We start from the raw sequence: 21,833 nt of genomic DNA on the forward strand, positions 1-21,833 counted from the left end.
CCCGGTAGGCAAGTGGTTAATATTGAACCCTACGGACTAAATCTGGGATGCCATTAAAGCTCATGTGTGTGTAAAGGCAGGCGTCCCAATACTTTTGGCAACATAGTGTATGTCATTAAAGCCTGTTTGCCGAGAGGCCACATATATGTGCCCGGTCAGAGGGAAGTGGTTAAAGGGGATAGTCAGTCTGCAGACATGCTACGGGTGCTGTCGTAGACTGGAAACCTGCTGCAACAAACATGGTGGACATGCTCTGTGAGACCACTGCTATTAGAGCGAATGTTTCCAATGCTGGAAGTGAGTTCATATATTCCAAGACCATTCTTCAAAGGGTAATGAACTCAAAGGACAGCGTAACAACCAAGCAACTAGTACTTCTGACAGAAACATGCAGGCTGACCTTGTTCTGACAGGCTTGCTTTTAGGCAGTGTGATGCCGCATGCTAAATGTCGTATGCCGCTTGCTAACTGCAGAGTTTGATATTTATATACTTAGGTCTATGAGAACTCAAAAAAAGGGCATTTGTACATAAAAAAGGGACAGGGGGAATATGGGTCCCCAACAGAAGGAAAATCAGCATCCATTAATATTTGTCAAAGGGCATTTAAAGGCTGACAGTGCAGTTATAAGTAAAAACCCTTGTCCTACTCCTCCACCCAGGGGAAAGGGAGGTGGGATAGGACAGAAGCTTTTAACTGCACTGTCAGCCCCTTGCTCTTCTGACCAGAGCTGTACATTCATATGCTGACCTCAGATCTGATTGTACATGTGGTGGGGTGCTACTTTAACCTCAGAAGGGCCCTCTAGGGCAATTCCACTCTGCTTACCTTTTGATCAGCCCAGGGGGTATTGGCGTAAATGGGAAGTGGGGATAACAATGACAATTTATTTCAGTATACCATTGAACAGACGAAGTCTGTATTTCCACCGCCTTCTGTGTAGCCACACCACCAGGGCCAGTTCTAGACTATTTTTGCACCCTAGACAAGTCTTGCACCCCCCCCCCCCCTCCAAAAAAAAAACTTATTTTTAAATTATTGGCCTCTCAGGCATGTCTTTTCACCTTTTTGCCAATGTTGGCTCTATGTGGAGACTGACTGGGGAGCTGGGAGGAAGTAATGTTGTGCGCAGCTTGGCTTGTGCGGCACCTCATTGGCTGGATGCCTCTTCTTCAAGGATTGGCTGAAGTTTGCAGAAGACTGCTTTGTCTTCAGCTAACATCATCCAATCCTGTCTGGGGACGGTGATATAAGGACCCAGAAGTGACATTTTACACGTTGCTTCTGAGTAATTAACAGGAAGGAGAGATCAGTGAACAGGTGTTAACTGATCTCCCTCCCTTCTACTGGTGTCACCCACCATGCAAGTCCCAGGTCCACTGATGGGAGCGCAGAGCCTGGGAAGCATAGCAGGACACATGTGGGGTGTGGAAGTGATCTGGAGGCTACACAGCTATTGGATCATTTCCACCTGACAGTCAGCCTGTCAGATTTACACACACTTCATGAGATGCATCCTGGTAGTTCTTATTTACACTGGTGTTTGAGGACCATTAAAAAATGTGTGGCTCCGGTTTCGCGCAGCATTTGGTCATTTGAGGAGATTAGGGCGTGGAAATCCACATTACCTGTAACAGCCAGATATACCTATTTACAGTTCTGTCATTTTTTCCATACTTTGAATTCTTCTCTAACACTAGACCGCCCCACAGATTGAGAGGATAGCTGCTAAAGGACCCTCCCAACAACATCTTATTACCTCTTTATATAAACTACCCTCAATAAAGGTTCTCTTGTTGATAACCCTCACAGTTATATGAAGAGATGGGAAGACTATCTTCAATGCCCAATCTCTCTGAAATGTTGGCAAATGATTTCGGACTGTTACTAAGACCTCTCGTTGTGTTGTGTATAAAGAAAACTTATATAAAATATTGATGCAATGGTACAAGATCCCAAATCTGTCTGACAGGTGCTGGAGGTGCATGGGAGGAGTGGGCACCTTGGCACACATTTTTTGGTTCTCGCCACAGATTGCGGGTTATTGGGATACGGTTAAAATGGTCTTGGAGCAAGTACTCAATGTTACCCTTCCCCTAGACCTGCTACACTATCTTTTGGGGCTACCCTTTAGGGGGATCTCTAAGCAATTTAAGAGGTTGGGAGTACATATTCTGACTGCTGCTAGATGGGTGTTACCACAATTCTGGAAATCAGTTGATGTCCCCACACTAAATCATCTCTTAAGAGCGATTTCTGAAATCAAAGAAATGGAATATCTTACAGCTCTAGTGGGGGACTACTCAGGTAATTTTCGATCTATTTGGGAGCCATGGGATCACTCTCCTTTGGTAAACTTCCTTCCTCTCCCCCTCTTCCCTCCCCCCCCACCTTTTTATATAGCTCAGACACCTCTTTACTTACCAAGCCTCTGACAACTAATGTAACCCAACAATGTGCAGGTTTGTCATTTTGTGTTCTTGCATTGTATAGTTTACCATGCTGTTGAATTATGTACATATTTCTTTTGTTTCTTTTCTCTTATAATTTGGTTGTGGCTTTCTCTTACTGCAATGCTCATACCTAGAGTGTTGTAACTTTGTTGAAAAGAAAATGGACTTTGGCCTTTAATAAAAATTTACAATATGAAAAAAATGTGCGGCTGAGCCATTTTTACTGTCCCATAACCACTCCCTATTATGCTGCAAAGGCACTGTCTCCGTAGTTTGGCAGTAGGGGGAGGGGGGGTTCACCCCACCCCACTACTATTGCTACAGTAGCAGCATAATGGGGAGCAGTTGAGGGATGGTAAAAGTGGCTCAGCCGCACGTTCTTTTTATTGTCCCTCAAATACAAGTGTAAAAAAGAATGAACAGGAAGCATCTTACTGTGCTTATGTGATTGTCATCCTTATCATGATAATGATCACACAGTACACAAGGTGCTGTCTGTCTGTCAGTATACACCATGTATAGTGTCTGTGCCTCAGAAAGCAGAAATTGTGACCTACCTGGGTTCCCACTGCTGCCTGCGCCATCGGTCACTCCGCCAGTAAAAGGCTGTGCCACCACTGATTGGCATTGCAAATGCATTGCAGCTTTAGCCGTCTGCGCCTGAAATAAATTTTAAAAAAAAGGGCCCCTCTCTGCTCCTCGCCTCCTGGGCCCCTCTGAACTGATGGGGCCCAAGAAAAATATAATTGCTACAGCAGGGCTGGTTGTACTGTCCGGTTGGCGGTTCTGGCCGTGTCTCCACCCTAGGCGGCTGCCTAGTTTGCCTAGTGGTAGCACTGGCCCTGCACACTGCCATACGGGATGAATGTTTTGGCTTGGCTTTTTTTGGCTTGGCAGTGCTCCAGACACAAGAATACACCACTACACACCACTGCGTTTTTTACATTGTTGCATTGATGTGTGGTTCTTTTTACAGTACATGCCAAAATACTTTCTTGTTTTCCTTAACACATAACTGCAGCACCCTGTGACACCTTATAGTGCGTTACTGCACATTGCACTGCGTGTAAATACAGCATGCTCCATGCTTCTAAGGCCCGGTTCAAACTGATGCGGTGTGAATTCCATCCATTTTTGACTGAGAGTTAGTGCAAATTCACAGTGTGATTTCTGTGTGTCAGGTACGTTTCTGTTGCAAATTGTTCAGCAGCTCAGGTTCAATTCAGATGCGAGTCTGATCCGCCTCCCATTGACTTGAATGCAAAATTGCGTCCTACTGACTTCAATGCAAAATTGTCTCCCATTGACTTCAATGTAATATCGCCTTTCTTTAACTTCAAGGCAAAATTGCCTCCTATTGACTACAATGCAAAATTGCATCCCATTGACTTCAAACATTGACTGCATTTATGTGAACACAGGATTGCAACTTCAATCCGGTCTGCAGTGAAGTTTGTAGAGACGCAATCTGCAATATGTTGAAATGTTTTTTCAGATGACATGCAAATCTATGTTGTCTGGTTGGATTAAATCCACATAGAATTCACAACAGTGTGAACCGGGCCTTAAGCAGCACATTGGTATGAACTGAGCCTATTGAAACAATAGATTTCTGCTGATCGTTGCATTGAGCCTGTGTTGAGCAACACAGCCCAACTGTTAAGGTGTGGTTAGGTCCTTACTGTGACTTGAAAAATCATGAAACAAAATGTAAAATATGAATCAGAACATTTGCACCACTCTGTCAGTAATGGCCAACTTGTACTAGAAAATAAGAAAAGGGGAGCACAAGCCTTGAACATTAACTCAATAAAAACTAATCCTCAAAAATAGCAAATGTATACTCACAAATGACATACAGTATGTAAATAGGCAAATCATGACCAACCATGGTCTATGGTCTGAAAAGGTGCACAAGGAGCGATCTCCTCTTCATCATTTGGTAGGATCTGATGAAGAGATTGCTCCTCGAAACGTGTCAGCATTTTCCAAGTGTCCTTTTCACATGTGGGACTCCTTTTCAGACCATGGACCATTGTCAGTCATGATATGCCTGTTTACATTTGTCTTTTGTGAGTATACATCTGCTATTTTTTATGATTATAGTTTTTTATTGAGGTAATGCACAAGGCTTGCGCACCCCTTTTCTTTCTAGTGGCATATTGAGGTACCCTAGCCCTTAGGGGGCTGCACAGTATTGCCGTATTGGTTAGAATGCTAAGGTCTATAAAGATCTTTCCACATATGCCAATACTGGTCCTTTTGAGCGCTGGAGATTTTTCATTCTTTTCTTCTTCATGGCCAACCTGTACCTAGCTTAAAACATTTGCCCAAGCCATCCATTAAATTTTTCCCGTAAGATGAAAAGGATCTCTGAACATGGGTTGCAACTGAGATGGCAGGAAGCTAGAGTTCTAATTTTCAGTTAGAAGGGCTGAGTAGCAGCCCAGGTGGGATAGAGGGGTCAAATTTTGGTCAGGATCTGAGAGGCTCTGCAGATCAGCTCTCTGGGGTTTCCCCCTACAGTAGAGCTTTGGAGAAAGTTCTAGAAGCAGTGGGAGTGAGCAGTGGCTGGTTTGCACTCTCAAGGGATCCTAGCCAATCCCCAACATGAGGTTTGACTTGGGGCCAGGACAGCCCTTAAGAGTGAGCATGACCAGCTGGAGAGGAGGAGAGAGTTTGGGTGGAATATAGGTAAGTGAGGCTGGAGAGCGGTAGCCTGGGAGGGAGCCCAGATGGAGAGGGGCTCACCTCTAGGCAGAGACACTGGAAAACTCAGAGAGAGGACCACCTGTGCAGCAGGGAAGGAGCTGCCCAGCTAGAAGGCCTGGTAGCAGCCACCAACCTATCCGCTCACAGATGGAGGACTGAGTGAGTAGACTTACACTCCCTGGGCCAGTAAGGGGAAGGAGCATTTCAGGGGGAATCTGGATTAGCTTACTACCCAGGACTGTCTTACATTTAAAGTGACAGGCACTGGATCCCCTGTCCAGGGATTCCTTCAGGCAGCCGGATTAGGAGAATCTGGGGTGGTACTACAGGAGATGCTGGTTAGCTCTCCAAGAAGAGTATTTTTGTCTAGAGACTTGTACATAGTTCCAGGAAGTTGTCCTCAGTTGCTATAGCCTTGGGCATTCCATACACCCCTTAACCCATCCAAATTTTAATTCCTCTAATGAAAAAAAAAAACAAACTGGTTACTGTTCTCCTGGATGAAAATCTGTGAGGAAAATGTATGTTGCCTGGCTGTGCAGGACTATAGGGAGACCTAAACTTCAGAGACTCCTAAAGAGGTAGTGCTGCACACTCATCATTGTAGGAAAGATAAAAACATGGGCCATGGGTCAAACTTGATTTTGTGGGAAGGAAAAAATAACTTTTTGATACATACCAAATTCTGCTGTATTTACTAATGAGGAGAGTGGGGTATATTTCAAGCAGATTCTCACTGACCATCTCTTTTTCTCTTGTTTGTTGTTTTTGTTTTGCTTTTTTGCAGAGATTGCAAACTCTTTTACCCAGGCTCTCTACTTCAACACCTTTGGTGGCAATCCAATGGCATGTACTGTAGGCTCTGCTGTACTGAATGTAAGCTTGCTTCTCGTGTCCTTAGTAATATTTGTGAGAAATACAAATTGTCGAATTTTTAGCACAGTTCTATATGTGCAATGCAGGATGACCACATTATATTTCTCAGCGGTGGAACTACCATTATAGTCATGTACAGTCTGTCAGGTCCATTGACGGTATGGCTGATTGCGGCAGGCTAATAATGCTGCATCAGCTAAATGTATGCAATAGCTGAGGACTATGGTAAAGATGTACAGATAAGGCCGTAATGGTCCAGTAGCTTTATTCTCCAGCAGGATAGTGATGTGATTACACACACGATAGGGAAGAATGAAGAAGCATAAACCATGTTCATTTCCTCACGACGACAAGGTTGTGATTGTTTCCAGCTATAGTGATATATGGAAAGTGTATGCCTAAATGGAGCCATAAAACTTATTTCACTCATTAGAACTGAATGAGTGGGAATAATGATGAAGCATAAACCACGTTGACAGAGTACCTTAATTCCTTCACAAGGTCAAGGCTGTGATTGTTTCCAACCACAATTAAATATGGAAATAGAATGTCTACATGGAGCCATAAAACTCCTTTCACTCATTAGAACCGAAGAAGTGGCTTGGAAAACCTTAGAAACATGTTCAGTATTACAAAATGTGACTAACTAACACTACATACCATGACTTGGATAAAAGAGAACCTTCGCAGATGTATACCGGTACAATATAGAGTATAGTATTTGCAGCACTGGTGGAGGCCCACAAACCTATACATGCTCATTTTCTAGCTCTCCCCGTCTTTTAGTCAGCCTGTCTATATTTGGCTTTGAGGTCAGAGGACCCCATGTGAAGGATCAGATTTGCCAATAAACCATAGTCTAGGGCAGGGTTTTCCAAAGTTTCTAAACAAAGGGCCAGTTTACTGTCCTTCAGACTTTAGGTGACTGAGGCCATTGGGAGTAGAAAATGTCCTGGCGTAGGTTGGAGTACACAGTGCAACTTTGGCCTTGGGGGAAGAATAGTGCTCCATCATTGGTGTCAGTGGGAGGAATCGTGCTCCATCAATGGTGTCAATGGGAGAAAGTGTCCCATTGTTGTCAGTAGCAGGAATTATGCCCCATTGTAGGTGTCAGTGGAAGGAATAGTATCTTGCATCAGTGGAAGGAAATGTTCCCCAAGGGCTTATAAATGCAAGCAAAAGCCACATCTGGCACCGGGCCACAGTTTGGAGACCCCTGGTCTAGAGTTTCATTGCTGTTTGGAGGTGGGAGGAGAACTGAGTCCAGGATTACTATGGGACCAGTCACACCTGTCTGCCCCAGTGTGTTTTATCGATGCTGTGCAGCCTCATGCAGACCTCTCACCAGAATGGCTGCCTGCTGGGGAACACAACTAGTTTTCTTTCTTTCTCCTGTGTCATGACCTGACTAGAGAGAGGAAAGAAGAGGAAGTTTCACTTCTCATCAGCCACCCATTCTAGCAGGAGGTCTAAAGATGGGAGGGGCAAGGGATATCTATATATTTTTTAAAAAGCCTCAATGTTTCTATACCGTATACATCATTAAAAGGGAACTTGCATCAGCTGGTTTACGGGGCTCTTGCTATAATGTTTAAGTATTCATAGCATACTTGCACATATCTACAAGTGTTCCTTTCTTCAGAGTCTGGTAAGGTCCAGGCTATTGTCTCAGCTCTGTTGCCTGTCACCATCATCTGCCCTGCTGCTTCTTCAAGGTTCTGCATTGCTCTTCTGCAGAGGCAGCCCTGTGTGAGAGACCAAGTTTCTCTAGCTGGGGCTTATGCAGGACTGGGGACTCTCAGGGAGAGTGATGACTTGCATGCTTCTCTAGAAGTGCTGGATATTTTTCCTTGTTCCTAGCAGCTGAACAGAGTAGTAGGGGAGCAAATGAAAGATAAAAAACTGTGCTGTAAGACAACCAGGAATTAAAATAAATCTGTTGATGTGCCCTGCAATATTGTTTTAAGCCTCTGTAGTTAAAGGAATAATTAGGAGTTTGCTGTATATTTTTAAAGGACACTGTCACCTTGCCTATTCAGGATATAGTAATGGCGTCTGGCCCCCCCCCCCCCCAAACCCACTAATATCCAGTGCATCTGGATATACAGTTGTGTTCAAAATAATAGCAGTCAGACATCACTAACCTGATCAGTCACTGTTTTTGGTAGAAATGATATTTCTACATGGCAAATAATTTACTAGCAGGTGTAGTAGAGTAATAGAAATCTAACAGACCCAACAGTCATGACATGCATGCTGATGATTCTGTGTAATTGAATCACTAATTGAAAGGGGCATGTTCAAAATAATAGCAGTGTGGAGTTCTATTAGTGAGGTCATTAATTCTTTGAAAAACAGGTGGCAATTATTGCCCTTATTTAAGGAAGGAAGGCAGCAAATGTTGTACATGCTGGTTACAGTGCATTTCTCTCTGAAATTCTGAGGAAAATAGGTCGTTCCAGACATTGTTCAGAAGAACAGCGTACCTTGATTAAAAAGTTGATTGGAGAGGGGAAAGCATATAAAGAAGTGCAGAAAATGATAGGCTGCTCAGCTAAAATGATCGAAAATGCTTTAAAATGGCAACCAAAACCTGAAAGACATGAAAGAAAGCAAAGAACTACCATTCAAATGGATAGAAGAATAGCCAAAATGGCAAGGACTCAGCCAACAATCAGCTCCAGGAAGATCAAAGAAGGTGTAAAGTTACCTGTGAGTACTGTTACAATTAGAAGACGCCTATGTGCTATCTGCAAGAAGCCCCCGCAAAGTCCCACTGTTGAAAAAAAGACGTGCTGAAGAGGTTACAATTTGCCAAAGAGCACATTGACTGGCCTAAAGAGAAATGGCGCAACATTTTGTGGACTGATGAAAGTAAGATTGTTCTTTTTGGGTCTAGTGGCCGGAGACAGTTTGTCAGACGACCCCCAAACACTGAATTCAAGCCACAGTACACTGTGAAGACAGTGAAGCATGGTTGCGCAAGCATCATGATATGGGGATGTTTCTCATACTACGGTGTTGGGCCTATTTATCGCATTGATAATTGACGCCTACACCACCAGGGAACCACTAACCACCAGGGGAATCTTTTTACTAGACCTGGGTGGCTGAGAATCTGGTCATGTATATCTTTCTACTGATGAAACCACTAGCCACCAGGGACATATAAAACAGACCTGGATACATGTCCTTTATGCCGATGGAACCACTAGCCACCAGGGAACCTATGTGTGAGACCTGGATATATCGGTTTATGCTGATGTGAGTTCCTTCCTTTTATCTGCTTATTTTACTTTGAATAAACGTATTTCACCATTGATACCTTCTTGCCTCCTGGCTCGTTTTTAATGAGCTTTGCAAGGTGGTGATCTGGAATAAGGAATCATTGGATGCCTGGACAGCGTTGGACCTACTGGTGAGTCTGAAAGGACCCCTAAAAAGGTGTGCACCACCATCCCTGAATGCCCGCTATGGTAACCAGATACTACTCATGCTGCTGACCAGACCCTGATGTCCTGATGTGACCACATGCTGCTCATGCTGCTGACCAGACCATGATGCCTTGTTGCTGAGGATTTACATACAATGCCTATACTGTATGTATTTGTGGTAAGCGCATAACCGCACTATTTTTCCATTCTATCGAGTTGGATTTGGAACAACATAGAATCATATCCATTTGCCTTCCAGATACACCATATGAACAATTCATGTCCGATATTATTGTTACAGTATATGGTGACACTCTTTTGGTTTGATATTTACTTCTAGCGCTGCATACCCCATTTGATATATATCTTGATATGGGGATGTTTCTCATACTACGGTGTTGGGCCTATTTATCGCATACCAGGGATCATGGATCAGTTTGAATACATCAGAATACTTGAAGAGGTCATGCTGCCTTATGCTGAAGAGGAAATGCCCTTGAAATGGGTGTTCCAACAAGACAACGACCCCAAACACACCAGTAAACGTGCAACATCTTGGTTCCAGACCAACAAGATTGACGTTATGGAGTGGCCAGCCCAATCCCCGGATCTTAATCCAATAGAAAACTTGTGGGGTGACATCAAAAATGCAGTTTCTGAGGCAAAAACCAAGAAATAGAGAAGAACTGTGGAATGTAGTCCAATCATCCTGGGCTGGAATACCTGTTCACAGGGGCCAGAAGTTGGTTGACTCCATGCAACACAGATGTACAGCAGTTCTCAGAAACAGTGCTTATACAACTAAATATTCATTAAGTGATTCAAAGGAAAGCAAAATCTTCAAACATTTTTCAGTTTATATAGTGAATGTTTGAGTTTGTAAAGAAGAATACAAACACTGTTATTTTTTTGAACAATCTAATATTCACTTTTCTTCAATTTTTTTAGAGGAACAACACAAATTTGATATATTTTTCTTCATGTTTTGATTTGGAATAGAATGTGTAGTGTTCCCAATGCATTTGTGTGTTTGGAAATAAAAGCTATTAGAAGGATTTTGAGCTTTATTCACTTTTTTCAACACACTGCTATTATTTAGAACACAACTGTATATGAGCATGTGACCTCCTCCCATCTCATAGTGCTTGGAGTTAGCAGCCAGTCTCCTGATCGAGTAATGTTACTCCCAGCCTTCAGGATGCTTCTGCTGACATCTGGGGTTTATGGTGCCAGCTGCGACAGAGGAAGGAGCACCAGAAGATGCAAACAGCCCAGCAGGAAGGCACCCATCTGGGAACACTTGCAGTTCTGTGCAATAATGTGGAGTGGTGCATGTCCTGTTGAACGTACAGCATCTGTTTCACAGGGTGGAATGTGGCCTGGCGAGTCCATTCCCAACTGGGGAGGATTCCTGTAGTAAATAGCAGGTCCCTGATCTATCCCTACTCATCTGGAACCTTTCCCTACCACTTTTCACTGTCCCTAACAAGTGGGTAACCTGCCGCTACACTAACCACTCACAAAATGGGCACCAAGCCTGGGAGCAAGGGTTTTAAATAGACTGACTGACCCAAGATGGCTGCCAGAGTCACATGGGACAGCAACATCCAACTGGATCGCTTCCCTGTGACCAGGGAAGCCATAGAGGTGTGAGTTCCTCCTAATTTCCTCTCCCTCTGCAATGCTGCTGAGGTTTGAGCACCACCTACAGTGGAGATAAGAAACTGCACCTGCCTACACTTATTAGTAATACTACTCTCTCCAGCGGAGTATTTACCATAAGGTAAACAAGGAATTTGCCTGGGGCAGCAATTTTCAGGGGGGCGGTGCTTCTCCCAGAAGAAGTGACAGGGATGGGGACCTGAAGAGGCTGGAGGCTGTGCACTGCTGGAGGGTGCAGGAATGGCCAGCTGCTTCTTTTGCAGGTTAGAGCTTTTGATTGGGTGTTGGCAGTGGTGGCAAAGGGGAGGGCAGATGGGTGATCGGGTGTCAGTGGCAGGGGCGTAGAGTGGCGTACCCAGTCGGTGTCGTTGATGGAGCTGGAGGATGGATTGATGTACCAGGAGGAGGCTAGAGCCTCCACTCTGACGGCCTCCATCTACCGGGAGATGGATTAGCGGATTGAACTCTATAAGGAGGAGGTGATGGTGAAGGAGTTGATGCTGCTGGTGGTTGCCATGCTGGAGTACCTACGGTGGTGGTGTTGGTTGGCGTAGGTGGTGGAGATTGGTGGAAACGGGGGGGGCACCCGATTCTTGTGTTGCCTAGGACAGGAAATTAATACTCCATTAACTGTCTCACAATGCATCACATTGTGAGAATAGAAGAGGAGCAATTGAATGAAAGCATCTCCACTGCCCAATCCAAGAATACGTTGCATTGTGGGAGAATAGCAATATGAACAATAATAATGGCAGAGAGGGCAGAAAGGGGAAGGTGAGTGCCCCAACCTTTCAAAGAAGCAGTGGAGGTTGATAGCTTTCGCAGCACCAGAAAACAGCCACACAGAACAATGTCCACAGCTGTGAAGGAGGCACTGAATGTAAGATTTTTGGCCAACACCAGCTGCATTCTAATTTGTTTGCTGTACCCCCTCCCCCCCAAAAAAAATCCCACTAAAGTTGAGTTTTAAGCAGTGTTACCATGTTGCATATAAAGGAACCCTTTGTTTTGTATTCTCCAGGTTATTGAAGAGGATGGCCTTCAGAATAACTGTGCCGTTGTTGGAAGCCATTTTTTGTTGGAGCTGGCAAAACTACGGGATAGGTTTGAGATTGTTGGAGATGTTCGTGGAAAAGGACTGATGATTGGAGTGGAGATGGTAAAGGACAAGGTAGGAGCTAAATCATCCTTCATGATCCTCTGTTTTAGGTGTACCAATTCATTTAAGTAGTTGATTAAGAAGATGCCTTGATCTGCACTCTCTCTTTTATGCCATGCCAGAATACACATTTATTTACTTGGTTATGGAAAGCTGAATTTAAAATAGTAACTTGTGATTTTCTCTGAAAAGGAGCAGAAAGTCCTCCGCACCAAACTCATTAACTCATAGCTTCATGGAGCTGGCCTTTTGCACATAGAAAAAATCATGTTGTAACAGAAAATACCCTTCTGCAATCTGTTTCTACAAGATTGGAAGTGCAGAATTGTCTAAAATGTCCTTGTATGCTGTAACATTAACAATACCCGTCTCTTGGAAATCATGGAACTCAATTATTTAAAGTGGAGTACAGATGCCTTTGGCCATATACTGTAGATAGATTTAAACAAACCAATATCCTGCGGTAAAGTGTAAGAAGTGCAAACTCAAAATACATAAATCATGAATTAGTCAAAAGTGACAGCAGCACTCACTGGGGTTTATTTACTAAAATTGGTTCACTCAAAATCTGGTGAAGCTGTGCATGGTAGCCAATCAGCTTCTAACCTCAGCTTGCTCAATTTAGGCCCCTTTCACACGGGCGTTCCATATGTTCGGTTTTCATCTGTCCATTTACAGATGAAAAACGGACACCCATGTATTTCTATGGACTAACGGATGTAAACGGATGATCATCTGTTTACATCCATTAATGTTCACATCGGGTTTTTTTTAATGGAAGAAAACCCTATATTTCTTCCTTTAAACTTAAATAAAAATGAAACGGGCAAAGAACAGATATAAATGGATGAAAAACAGCTGTAAACAGATGAAAAACTGATGTAAACTGATCCATTTTTTGTTTTTTTTCTTGGAAAAAATGTGACTGAACTGATAAAACAAACAGAACACCTGTGTGAAAGAGGCCTAAGCTTTAGCAATAAAGCCTGTAAGCTGATTGGATTCTATACAGAAGTGCATGAGATTCTGAGTGAACCAGCTTTACTAAATAAACCCCACTGTGTCCTCCCACCAAACTACACAAAAGAAAAATATTAACCACCTCTCGTCTGGCCGTTGTATATAAACGGCCAGACAGTGGCAGCGCAGGGTCGGGTGGCCATTTATAAACGGCCTCCCCGCACCTTGCTTGTGCGCGCCCCCTGGGAGCGCACAGCACCGTGATCCGGTGCCCGCTGTGTCCTCCAGACACAGTGGAACACCGATCGTCGGACGGGACATCTGTACGAGGTGCCGATCATGTGATCGCTGATTGGCCAATCATTGATCACATGCAAAGTAGTAAGCAAGATGTCACTTGTGACATCATTGCTTACTACGTGTGAAATCTGTGAATGATCACAGAGGTCACATGGTACAAGACTATTCACAACAGCCTTGTACCATGTGACAAGCTGTGACCAATCACAGCTCACTCAGTAGTTCTCAATGGCTGCAAGAATACAGCTAGAGAGAAGGAGAAATGATTGCTTTTACATCCTTTATGGGTGTAAAAGCAATCAGTGTAAAAAGAAAAAAAAAATATTCATCACCCCCCATGGTGACACTGTACTGCTAGAGTGACAGTATGTAAAAAAAAAATAAATAAATAAAAAATAATATAAAAAAATGTAAAACAAAATGTTTAAAAATTATAATTTTGGTTATAAACTAATTTGGGTTATTTTTATTTTTACTAAAAATATAACGGAATAAATTTTGGCCAAGATTTATGATGAAATACTATTTATTTGCAAACTTTTATAAGGAAAAACACTTTTTATCAAAAGTTTTGGACTTTTTAATTTACATAGCAAGAAAAATAAAAATCCCAGTGGTGAATAAATACCACCAAAATAAAGCTTTATCTGTCTCAAAAAAATGCTAAAAAATTAATATGGGTACAGTAGTGTTGCATGACCGCGCAATTGTCATTCAAAGTGTGATAGCACTGAAAGCTGAAAATTGGCCTGGACAGGAAGGGGGTGAAAGTGTCCCGGACTGGAAGTGGTTAAACCAATATTTTGCGCTGTGTATGTATGTATATGTGTGTGTGTGTATATAATATATATATATATATATATATATATATATATATATATATATTGTGGGAACTCGCTTCAAAGTGGTAGAGCTTTTCCTTTAAAGCACACAGCGACTCGCTTCTTTAAGGACCTTTTTGCCCAATTTTATTTAAACAAATGTCCCATAACATAAAGCTTCCCACGCAGGGGTATCCACCATCAAACAAAACAATGATTCAGCCTCCTGCCTTATACTCAGCTTGATGTCTGTCTCCTGCAGACTTATTCAAGAATTATGGTTCTTGCACACCGCTGGCCTCTAGCACACAGCTAGTCTCTAGCAGCCCCTTGCTGCTTTTGGCTTCCACCTCTCCTAGGTGGAGCCCTCCTGACTCCTATCTGCCGGAGTAGAGCCCTCCTGACTCCTATCTGCCAGGGTGGAGCCCTCCTGACTCCTATCTGCCGGGGTGGAGCCCTCCTGACTCCTATCTGCCGGGGTGGAGCCCTCCTGACTCCTATCTACCGGGGTGGAGCCCTCCTGACTCCTATCTGCCGAGGTGGAGCCCAGAACCCTGGTCCTGACTCTATGAAAAGGCCCGCACACACCTGTGCAATCAGTCTCCTGGCCTATTCCAACACCTGGTCCCAGGATTGGAGATTTCATCCCTCCCAGATCTCTTTGAAATCTCCAGGCTCCAGATCCCAAAACAGACCTTACAAACAAAGGAGGAAAGTGAAAAGCCACTTTCCTCTGCATCCAACACTTACCCTGGAGCCCCTCAACCTGCCTCGTTGAGAATCCCGGGTGACAGATCGCCCTACTGTCACAATATATATATATTTATAGGCAGTTCCATGGCTAAATGGTTAGTACTTCTGCCTGACAGTGCTAGGCAGTGGTGTCATTTAGGTTTTTTGCTGCCCTAGGCAACACAAAAATCAGATGCCCCCCCCAGCGGAGATAGCCTGACACCGACTAGCTCCCCCTCTTCCTGGCAACAGGGAGAAAGACACTAACCTTCATGCTCCGGACATCCCTGGGAACGAGAGTCGGGCTCTGCATACACCATCAAGCAGCCCGCAGCCTCTTTCAGATCCCACCTGGTCCCCATGCCGCATATGTCTCTAATTCCGGGGGGGGGGGTTGCCTCCCTGAAAAATGCCACCCTAGGCAAATGCCTTGTTTGTCTTGTGGTAAATATGCCCCTGGTGCTAGGGTCGTTGGTGTGCCCAGGGACGTAAGGATGCCCCATTATTTGATGAAAATAGTCAACCTACAGAGGACTGAATTCAAAGACAGCCTAAAAATCAAAGTGAAAAAATTATGCAGCAAGCTAGTCCATTTTGCTGAAATTTCATTCAAGCAACTCTAAATGGTGCTCAGTCCTCTAGTTCCCTGTGCTCACTGCCAGGCACCATGGAGCTCGATTGGCATTTGCCATTCAGTCCTCTGTAGGTTGATAATTTTCATTTCCATCAAACGATGGGGCATCCTAATGTTCCTTTATTGCAAAGTCTGCTGGAAAGGGTATATACCAGTGTGCAGAGGGTCCTTCAGAATTTCTAGTGTTAATATGTGGTTACACCCCTTTATCACCTGATAGATAAATACATGTACAAGCTACTGGGATTTGAGCACAGGTACGGTATAGCTTGTTGTATTGTGGATCAGTAGACAGACCTAAACCTGGTAGCTCTCCCCTACTTTGTCTTTTCCCCTATATTGGCATTGTGTCCACAGTAGCATTTGCGTAGGCAGAGAAGAGTAGGCCTGGCCATAGAGGGTTTACTTTGACGCAGTTGACCAGCTTAAGCATGTATTGCAATATGTGTGAACCAAATATCCCTGTTCTTTATTGCAAAGTCTGCTTGAAAGGGTATATACCAGTGTGCAGAGGGTCCGTCAGAATTTCTGATGTCACTACGTTAACGTGTTTCATCTGCCAATCATGCAGACTTCATCAGAACTAACGTTCTGACGAAGTCTGCAGTGATTGGCTGTGACTGAAGCATACTCTATCATATACAGAGCATCCAACTCCCTGGGCATGATGTCGTCACCTCTAAGACTCTGCGGCGTGTTTCGTCTTGAAAGACACCATCACTTGGACAACAGAGTTATTTTTACATTTATTTATTTGGGGCACCATTTAATTATCATCTTTATCTTTTGAGTGATCATTGATGTATATATGCCCTTTACTGTTTTTTTATTGTATTTTTTGTAGTTGACAGCACCACATATTGGTTTAATATTTAGATAGATTTGATGTCCACAACTGTTTAGCTATATAGTGAATTTCCCTACAATATACTTCAAATTTCTGATCAGTTCTTTGGTAATCAGTGAGTTTCTTATATTTTAGAAAACTCTCCAACCACTGCCAGCAGAAGAGATGAGCTTTATATGGGAAGAATGCAAAGACAACGGGGTCCTGCTTGGCAAAGGAGGACTTTATAGTAATGTAGGAGAATAACCTTTTCATTTAAGGTTTTACAAGCCAGAGATTCTGGTATATTGTCCCGTGATAACCACACTTATGTTTGATTTCTCTTTTTTTATCTGCAGGTATTCCGGTTGAAACCTCCAATGTGCATCACAAAGGAAGATACTGATTTTGCAGTAGCTGTACTTGAGAGAGCACTAATTAAACACAAGGAGACAATATCCAGATGATCTTAGAGTGAAGGTCCCTGAGGGCAGGGACTGATGTGAATGTGCAATATTTAAGAGTTGCATAAATTGTCTGCACTATATCCAGTACATACCTGTAATAAATAAGTGGGAATTGTCTCATTGAAGGCATCTAAAGTCAGACTCAAACCACCACTGGAAAATTAATTGCATAATATAGTTTTTATTCCACTTACGTGATGTGTGGCAATTCATTCCTATTTATAATTCTTTTAATACTATAATGGCCAAGGCAGGAGCTGCTGTTTTACTTACACTGCTAGTGTGATATGTTCTTTTTTTCCATTTAGAAATGATGATCTATCATTAAAGATTTTAGTTATAGGTGAGGCCTGGAGGAGCTGCCATGATTCCCAAATCCGTTCCTACTTACCTTTCTGTGTTACAGGTTCCTCTTGTATTCTCTTTAATAAAAAATAACAAAAACAAACTACAAAAAAAATCCAGTAGGATGAGTGGGAATCCCTCACAGTAGGCGTGTAAGCATAAAAACTTGAAAAGATCTCTCCAATAGAGTTCCCCAAACACTGTCACATAATTAACCAATTCTTCCCACAATCTTAAGGTTCCCTTGCACGATGCCCCAGGCTGAGGTTGCGTTGCAGTTTGAAGGTAGCAATGTGCTTCTGTTTACTACTGTAACTGTCAGACACAATTACACTTACAGAATTACAGAAGAAATTAACCAAGAAAAAAATGTTTTCCATTTTTATCTTTGTCCGGATAAATTTCTCGACGCATAAAAATCAGGTATAAAGTTCAGTGAAGTTAAAGTGGACCTTCACTTCCCAAAAATCACTTTGCATTATGGCAAAGTGACATGGGACCATGGTGTGCGGCAGTGAAGAGACGGATCACAGCAGGACATGACTGGATTGAGTAGGTTACTTGAGCACAACTCATCAGGCAAGGTAGATGGGTGTTAAAGGCAATTTAATCCCAGCAGGGTGAAAGACGTTACCATATCTGACCTGGGTCCCTAGGCTTCAAAAAGCCAAAGAAGAGTAAATCGAACATTTGTACAAAATTTTTCAGTACATTCCATGACTTGACAAGCTTGTGGCACTGCTCAAAGTCGGGCAATATGAAGTAACCTCGCCTATGCGCTCAGAGTGGGAGCAGGCATACTAACACTATCCAGGGGTGTAGGATCGCAAGGATATATGGACTACACTCAGACCAGGCCATGTCATTTGAATGGAGAGTGTCTGTGTTGGCCCTTGTTGGTTTTGGGCATGTAAGCAAGGGCTGATGCCAACATAGGCACTCTCCATTCAATCCACATGGGCTGGTCTGAGCAGTGTACATATGTCCTTACATTCCATGACTTGATGAACTTCATTTGAAACTACTTCAACATTTTTGTGTGCTTTTAAAATTTGATTTTGTAAGATTAATGGACTTTCCTTAATGAAAACTACATACATTGTTAGGTCCTCTTGAATAGCAATTTAACATTGTGGGACTGCACCGTAACTGAGAGCCAATCATTTGCGTCCCCTTGAACTCAATGGGTAAGTTTGAAAGGCGATGATGCCTGTCAACTCTGCAGTTTAAAATGCCATGGTTGCGGCATGTGTACATTCCTGTCCAGCTGTTTTGTTAGCATTCGGTAAAACCACTGCTCAGCTGCCTGTGTTTACTGGTCACCTGACTGCCAGTCTGAAAGAGCCCTTAAAAATTTGTTCGTTAAAAAAAAAAAAAATCTCCATCCTGTTACTTCAAGTTTTCTTGTCATTTCACTAAAAAAAACATCAATTTGACCCCAATAAGAGCTAGAAAACTGAACCAACGTTCAAAGCATGAAACATTTCTATTAAAATTCTAATTTTATGGCCATCTTAAGTTCAGGCAAAACATAAAAAAGTGGGGAGGGATTAGAACCCCTGCTTAGTTTTTCCCTGCCATTTGTGTCCCTTCTTCCGGGGGGGCGACAATGCCCCCCTGAAAATTGCCACCCTAGGCCAACTCCTTTTTTGCCTTGCAGGAAATACGCCGCTACCTCCACTTACTAGGTAGGTGGACCCTCAAGCCCGAACTTCATTCATTTCCTACTAGCTATAAGAGGATTCCCTAAATCCTCATAGTCACTGTTTGTTTGGGGTTTTTTTTTTGCATGGTAGTCTCATAATGAAAATTAAGAGGTTACTAAAGTTATGAAAATTCTCGTATGACAAAATACAACTTCGGTAGTGATTGCATGTGGTGTATTGTATTTCTGAGCATGAGTAGTCTTGGTCTTGAGATTTCTCTTCTATGGTGCAAACTCTCCCCAGTGCAAACTCTCCCCGCTTCAGACCATCCTGAACTCAGCTGCCAGACTCATCCACCTCACCAGCCGCTCCACCTCTGCCACCCCCCTCTGCCTCTCCCTCCACTGGCTCCCTATCGCCCAACGCATCAAATTCAAACTACTCACTCTGACCTACAAAGCCATTCACAACACTGCCCCTAACTACCTCACCGACCTGATTCCCAAGTACCACCCTACCCGTACCCTTCGCTCTTCACAGGACCTCCTTCTATCTTGCTCCCTGGTCTCCTCCTCACACGCACGTCTGCAAGACTTCTCCAGGTCCTCCCCCATCCTCTGGAACTCACTACCCCAATCCATCAGACTGTCACCTTCCCTCCTCACCTTCAGGCGCTCCCTGAAAACCCACCTCTTCAGGGAAGCCTACCCCACCCTCACCTAACTGCTGCTCTCCTTCATTCCTCCTACCACTCCATCCCCCACAGCCACTTCCTCCTGTACCACTACCCCCTCCCTCCCAGATTGTAAGCTCGAAAGAGTAGGGCCCTCTTACCCCTCGTGTGCTGTTCGTAGCTGCTGTAATGTTTCATGTATTGTCCCCCCCTCTATTGTACAGCGCTGAGCAAACCCTTTGGCGCTATATAAACTCAATGTAATGTAATGTAATGTAATATGGTTTACCATTGTAAATGTATGTCTTGAACTTACAAGCATGTACCCAATAGATGGCAGTAAAATCCAACAGAAGTTCTGAATCGGTTTTCACTCTAGCCAGAAAAAAAACTAAAAGTTTCAAGTAACACAAAACAATATCTTTTATTCTTCCAAAATAATCTGTACCATTGTTTCATTACCTACACATTTTAGTAAGGTGTACAGAAAGAAGTCGTCATTCTGGGCATACTACCCTAAAAATTAGCACCACTTGGTGCACTGTCGAGCCGCAACAACTTTAAGCCTCTCCTAGACATTTGCGCCTGTACCTTCTGCAGGCACCAAAACGCCAAGATGTCATATACAGGGACTAAATACCCAGTGTACAGGAAGCCTTACTCTTAGAGCACCTGTCCAGATTTTGTTTGTCGTCCTGTCTATGCTAGGGAGATTCAAACTTCCTATTTGTCCTGCTGACCACTGTCACTGAGACATAAGGGATGAAAATCCATATTTCAGAGCTGTGACCAGAACAGAAACAGAAGGTAAATCTGCCATTAGGGAACCCTGCCTGGTGGCAGGTGTAAAGGCCTGTTCACACAAACTGCGGTGGAAGAAACACGTTTCTGTACATGTTTTCCACACCACACAGGAATGTTCCTCCCCTGTTAGAAGCACATAGGTGCCATTAATGGCACCCCAACTGTGCAGAACTTGCTTTCCATACTTTTTGTGCATTCCCACACATTTAGCAGCCAACTGAAATGAATGGGCTGTTGCAAATGCGCACATTCTGGTGTGAACAGGTCCTAAAAGAGGCGAACTGCCCTTTGTAGATATTTTCTCTTACCTGCTGTTACATCTCTAGGACACTCAGTAAAAGGAGATTTCCGCAATGGGAAGACAGATGGGGAAGAAATACTACCCAGGAGTTTTAACCCACAGCTTAAAAAAAAAAGTTTTGATTAGTGCAGCTTCCAGCACTCTCATCTTCTATAACAGGGGTCTCCAAACCTTTTAGACAAAGGGCCAGTTTACTGTCCTTCAGACTTTTGGGGGGGCCAGACTGTGACCTTTTGAGAGTAGAAAAGGTCCAAATGTCAGTGGAGCAAAAGCAATGCCTCGTCTTTGGTTTCAGTGGGAGGAATTGTGCCACATTATTGGTGTCCGCAAGAGGAATTGTGCCCCATCAGCTGTGTCATTGGGAGAAATTGTGACCCATCGTTGCCGTTATTGGGAGGAACTGTGCCCTATAATTGATGTCATTTTGAGAAACTGTGCCCCATAATTGGTGTCATTGGGAAGAATTGTGCCCCATCAGTGGTGTCAGTGGAGGGAATTATTCCCCATTGTTGGTATCAGTGGATGAAATTTTGCCCCAAGGGTCAGATAAAAGCAAGGAAAGGCCACATCTGGCCCTCGAGCCTCAGTTTGGAGACCATTGTTCTATAAGGATGAGTCTCTGTTCATGTGTTTTAATGCAAAAATGTAAAACATTAAAGTTCAATTGAACTTTCATTTAAGGCCTCATGCACACTTTGTTTTTAACGCTGCTCCTAGGGGCATATTTCTTTTTTTCTGCCTCCAAAATGCCCCTTTATATTAGCCTATGTGTCCATGCTAGGGTTGCCACCTCATCCCTTTAAAACCAAACACATATTAGTTACACAGGTTCTGGGGCTATTTTAATGCAGATAAGGCACTAAGTGAGTTTAACCCCTTGACACCAACCATACGCAAATATGCAGCCTCTCAGTGGCTGGGCCTTGACGCCAAGCTGCCGCATATTTGTGCACCATTTGAAAACACATATGTGCTGAGAGTGCGCACTCTGTGTGCTCCCACCACATATGTTGGTGTCTCACAGAAAG

The 21,833-nt window shown here is 43.4% G+C and overlaps 1 protein-coding gene across 1 annotated transcript in view; it reads left to right on the forward strand.

Moving 5' to 3' along the window:
• The window catches only part of AGXT2 (alanine--glyoxylate aminotransferase 2), a 65,037-nt gene extending 47,808 nt beyond the window's left edge, over positions 1-17,229 (forward strand). The window contains exons 11-14 of the mRNA XM_089689435.1: positions 5,953-6,041; positions 12,159-12,308; positions 16,726-16,824; positions 16,929-17,229. Coding sequence (XP_089545561.1) covers positions 5,953-6,041; positions 12,159-12,308; positions 16,726-16,824; positions 16,929-17,036 — 446 coding nt within the window. The 3' untranslated portion in view covers positions 17,037-17,229. The remainder of the gene's footprint in view (positions 1-5,952; positions 6,042-12,158; positions 12,309-16,725; positions 16,825-16,928) is intronic.
• Positions 17,230-21,833: the final 4,604 nt, after the last annotated feature.

The sequence above is a fragment of the Staurois parvus genome, unplaced genomic scaffold (assembly GCF_062004578.1).
Source record: "Staurois parvus isolate SC_StPar_1 unplaced genomic scaffold, SC_StPar_1.0 ptg000475l, whole genome shotgun sequence".
NCBI classification, from domain to species: Eukaryota; Metazoa; Chordata; class Amphibia; order Anura; family Ranidae; genus Staurois; species Staurois parvus.